The sequence below is a fragment of the Gadus morhua genome, chromosome 17, assembly GCF_902167405.1.
Source record: "Gadus morhua chromosome 17, gadMor3.0, whole genome shotgun sequence".
Lineage (NCBI taxonomy): Eukaryota > Metazoa > Chordata > Actinopteri > Gadiformes > Gadidae > Gadus > Gadus morhua.
The window spans coordinates 4588852-4593612 of record NC_044064.1 but is presented as its reverse complement, the minus strand read 5'-3'; the positions used below and the strand labels follow the sequence as shown (position 1 = coordinate 4593612).

Genomic DNA, 4761 nt, shown 5'->3' with positions numbered 1-4761 from the left:
TGGCAGTTAAACGACCGAGAGAACCACAGCCATCAGCAGTAGCAGCGGCGGCGCGGGCTAGAAGGAGAGGTCATTCGTTACAAAATGGCTCTGGGCTAGCCAGACTCTTTGGCAACAGAAAAATAACATAAAAAATATGAAAAAGAAAGAGGAGGTTTTTTTTTTTACAACGGGATTCTGGGAAAGAGGGACATTCTCTTTCAAGTCATTCGTTGCCCACAGTGGGGGGATTCGGGATCTATTAGACTACAGAGCCACCTGACAACAACATTGGCTGCTGTTGTAAGAATCACTTGGGGAGACACTCGCGGTGATAATGTCACGGCGGCGGTCCGATGGAGAGGAGAGGGAAAAGCCCCGGCCTCACCCAGGCTTTCACTTCATTGATTCCACGATCCAACCTTCTTGGCGGGCAAATGTTAAGCCTCTCGTTACCTGGCAACGACATCCCAATCACATCAGCGTGTCACTGATGGAATCAACACAAAGCCGACTGGGTTGTTTTGATGTTTAACTCACGGACAAACTGTTTACACCTTAAAGTGATGACTTTAGTCCAATTGCATTTACGATTACAAAGGATGCTCTTTATGCTTCCTCTATTAGGTTGGAGCCTTTTCCCCGACGTGCCATTCTAGGACAAACAATAACGCTATGTTTCCACTGCTTGTGTATACCAGGGCACTGGTACGCACGTAGACTAGGCCTACACTAGCGAAGATTTGTCGACTCTCTGTGCCCTCGTATATAAAATTAACAGATCGGTAGTGGTTTGACACCTGTGTTTGTCGACGATGCCTTTGTGATTAAGGTCTATTGAGGGATTCAATTGAAAAAAATGTTTATTTGTATAGCCCTTAATCACCGGTACAGTCTCAAAGGGTTTAACAGGCCAAATATTTATGACACCCCCTGACCCCCTGAAATGATCAATTATCAAGGAAGAAATCTTGCGGAGGAACGCAGAATCGAGTTACCTAATAGGGATTTGGCTGGTTGTTATTTCTAGGGCAACATGGCCGCTGTATCTGTAGAGTAAAGCACACATGGATGAGAGTTGAACTGGTGGCATTAGAGGACTCACTCTCTAGACTAAGCATGTGTTATCGCGGGCTATTGGTTGATGCGGTTAGCGGTTCACCTGCTGATGAAATGTGGATGAGATGGCCACTCACACAATGTATCTGCATGGACCTCTCAGGTGTGGACGACGTGGTCTTTCTGATAAGCCTTTATTTTGAACAACAGCAGATGACAGAGGCAGAGAGAGGCGGAAATCAGTGCGCTTTTCTTTTTAAAAGAAATGTAAACTAATAGCAGCAAAACGTAACCTTTTCAAAAACTGTACAGCAAGAGAAGGTAGCTTTAGTTTCTTCAAGGAAATCAATAAATAACACAAATCTTTCAGTCGATTTCTGGCCACTTTCAGAAGTCCAGTGGCTCACCACTGTATGTAAGATCCAAACCACGAGGACTACAACCATGGCGGATACGTCTGTCGTATAGGACTACATCTCCCAAGGTCCACACCGTTTGTACGTGTTGCAACACCACAGCAAGACCTTGGAAGTACCCCTCCTGCTTTGTAGAAGAACACAGACCGTCCAGGGTTCCTGAGCTCCAGCTCAGTCAGACGTAGGCTACCACACGCTCCACTCGTTGGTAAAGTAAAAAAAAAACCTCACTCTTTGTAATCCGTTTTTTGTAATCCTATTGAATTCAAGCTGATAAGACCAGACCTGGCCACAAACCTTGTTTATCTTTAGTGTCTCTCCTTGAGTGCATTAATGTTCTTGCGCCAGGACCTGAAGGGGGTACGTTTGGGCTAAAGTGCCCTTCAGCCTCAACACAAGGATAACAAACCAGGCCACGTGGTCTTTTGAACGTGGAAGAAAAATAACGTTACTTCAGGCCATAATGCACATATATCAAAGCCCGGTAGTTGTCGCTGCGACGCAGTCTGTTGGCACTGATGGAACGACACGATGATGACACAGTAGTTGAGTACGTACAGAGCGGCGGCCAAGGGAACGCGAAGGACCTTCCCTCCACTTTGACTCACCATATTCGAAGTGTCCACGCGATTATTCTCACGACACCGCTAACCTGTGGGAATAATTTATAATATATATTTTTTAGGCATTGCTCTAGAATGATTTCTTCCAGGTTTTTGTTCTAGAATGATTTCTTCCAGGCTTTAGCTCTAGTATAATATATTCCAGGTTTTTGCTCTAGAATGACTTCTTCCAGGTACTGGGTCTATAATAATTTATTCCAGGTTCATGGATCTAGAGTGACTTCTTCCCAGTTGTAGCTCTAGAATAAGGTATTCCAGGTTTGCGTATCTAGAATGACCTATTCCAAATTTTGGCTCTAGAATAATGTATTCCAGTTTTTTTTGCTCTAGAATGACTTCCTTCGGGTATGCTATAGAAAGACGACTTCTCGGGGTTTTCGGGGCTCTGGAAGGACCTCTTCCAGGGTTCCTGGCTCTAGAATGACTTATTCCAGGGGGGTGTTTTGCTCTAGAATGACTTCCTTCCGGTTTGCTTCCGAAGACGTCTTCCGGGGTTTTTCGGGGGGGCTCTAGAACGACCTCTTCCACGAGCGGCACAGAATCTTCTGGAAGGCCTGGCGGAAGTCCTGGTTGAAGATGGTGTAGATGGCGGGGTTCAGCGAGCTGTTGCAGTAGCCGATCCAGAAGAAGAACTTGAAGAGCGGCTCGGGGATGCGGCAGGCCTCGCGGCACACGCCGTACAGGCTGTAGCTGAAGAAGAAGGGGAACCAGCACAGCACAAACACGCCCATGACCACGGCCAGGACGAAGGTGAACCTCTTCTCCCGCGCCTGGTAGGCCTTCTTCCCGGACACCGAGCTCCGGCGCCGCTGGCCCCCCCGCCGCCGCTGCCGCCGGGACGCCTGGAAGATCTCCACGGACTTGTTGCCGGCGCGGGAGAGGGGGTGTTTGAGGGACAGGGAGCTGCTCTTGCGGCTCGCCAGCGCGGCTTTGACCTCGGCGCCACCGCCACCGCCACCGTTAGCACCGGCAGTCTTGACGTCGCGGCTTTGAGGCTTTTTGTGATGACCTTTGACCCCCTCCTCCGATGAGGAACTCTCGTCCATTTCGACCTCGTCTGTACGGGTCCGGGTTTGGGTCGGGGTCGGGGTCTGGGTCCCGGTTTGGGTCTGGGTCTGGGTCCCGGATGGGGTCTTGGTCTGGGTCTGGGTCTGTGTCTCCGTCTGGGTCTGGAGGCTAGCGGTGCTTGGGTGGGTGGACAGAGTGGGGGGAGGAGGAGGAGGAGGAGAAGGAGAAAGAGGAGAAGAAGCAGGGGGAGGGGGACACTGGAAGCGGCCGTTCTCGCGCTCTCCGAGGTACGGCGACGTCGCCTTGCTCAGGCCGTTCTCCGTCTGCTGCGTGGTTGTGACGTCGGACCGGGGCTTCTTCACGGACATGTTCCGCGTGCGCGTCTTGGCCACCTGATAGATGCGCACGTACACGAGCACCATGATCACGCACGGCGCGAAGAAGGAAGCCACGCTGGAGGACAGGATGTACCACGTGTCGTCGTTGAGCGCGCACTGGGGCTGCGGGGAGCCGACGATGAGGTCATTGTGGCCGTCGATCAGCACGAGGGGCGGGGACGAGATGCACGCGGATATCAGCCACACGATCAGAATGATACACTTGACGCGCTTGGGCGTGCGCTTGAGGTTGTACTCGACCGCCTGCGTGACGGACCAGTACCTGTCCAGGCTGATAGCGCACAGGTGAACGATAGAAGAGGTGCAGAACAGCACGTCCAGCGCCAGGTAAATGCCGCACCAAACTTTTCCAAAATACCAGTAGCCCATGAGTTCGTTGGCCAGGGAGAAGGGCATGACCAGCGTGGCGACTAGAATGTCGGCGGTGGCCAGCGACACCAGAAAAAGGTTCTGGGGAGCTTTGAGTGCGCGGCTGGTCAGCACGGCGATGACCACCAGTATGTTCCCGACCACGGTGAAGAGGATGAGGAAACTCACCAGGGCAGCAATGCCGGCGATCGCTGCTAAGGAGTATCCCGTGTCCAGGGAGGAGTTGATGTGAACCACGGAGAACGATTCCGCGCCGCTCAGATTCAACGAATCCATCCCGCTCCAACACCGAAAGAAGAAGAAGAAAAAGAAAAATAGTTACATTCCCAGAGTTTAAATTTTGCCTCTGTGTTTTAGAAACAATCAAAATGTGACGTGACTCGGGTCCAACGAACGCGATCAGGGTCCCTCGGAGTCCAAGGCAGTCCCGTGCCAAATTGCGCACAGCTTTCACCCTTCAGGGATGAAACGCCGCTGCTCTCTCTCACTCAGTGGTCCGCTGCGTGCGGGGAGAGGCGCGCCTCGTAGCGACGCGGTGGGACAAGTGCCGCTCGAAACAAACGGAGAGGAAAAGCGAAAGGAGAATCCATGGAGACATGTGCTGCGTCCTCACGGCAGGTGAATCCGCACGGTGTGTGCCGCTCCATCCCCTCCTCTCCTCAAAGCACTGTGCACTTTACATGTGCACCCCCCCATCTCTCGGTGCTGCTTAATGAGTGTTTCATCTCATAAATTCGGTGACAACGTGCCACGCCCCCAACCCTCTCCCCCCAAAACACACACACACACACACACACACACACACACACACACACACACACACACACACACACACACACACACACACACACACACACACACACACACACACACACACACACACACACACACGATGGAGACCCATATTGT

The 4761-nt window shown here is 51.7% G+C and overlaps 1 protein-coding gene across 1 annotated transcript; it reads right to left on the bottom strand.

The window, feature by feature from the left end:
* Positions 1–1265: 1265 nt before the first annotated feature.
* On the bottom strand, positions 1266–4542 carry adra2c (adrenoceptor alpha 2C). Its single transcript, XM_030338147.1, has one exon. It carries the CDS (start codon positions 4126–4128, stop codon positions 2587–2589), a length of 1542 nt encoding a protein of 513 aa, XP_030194007.1. The 5' UTR covers positions 4129–4542; the 3' UTR covers positions 1266–2586.
* Positions 4543–4761: the final 219 nt, after the last annotated feature.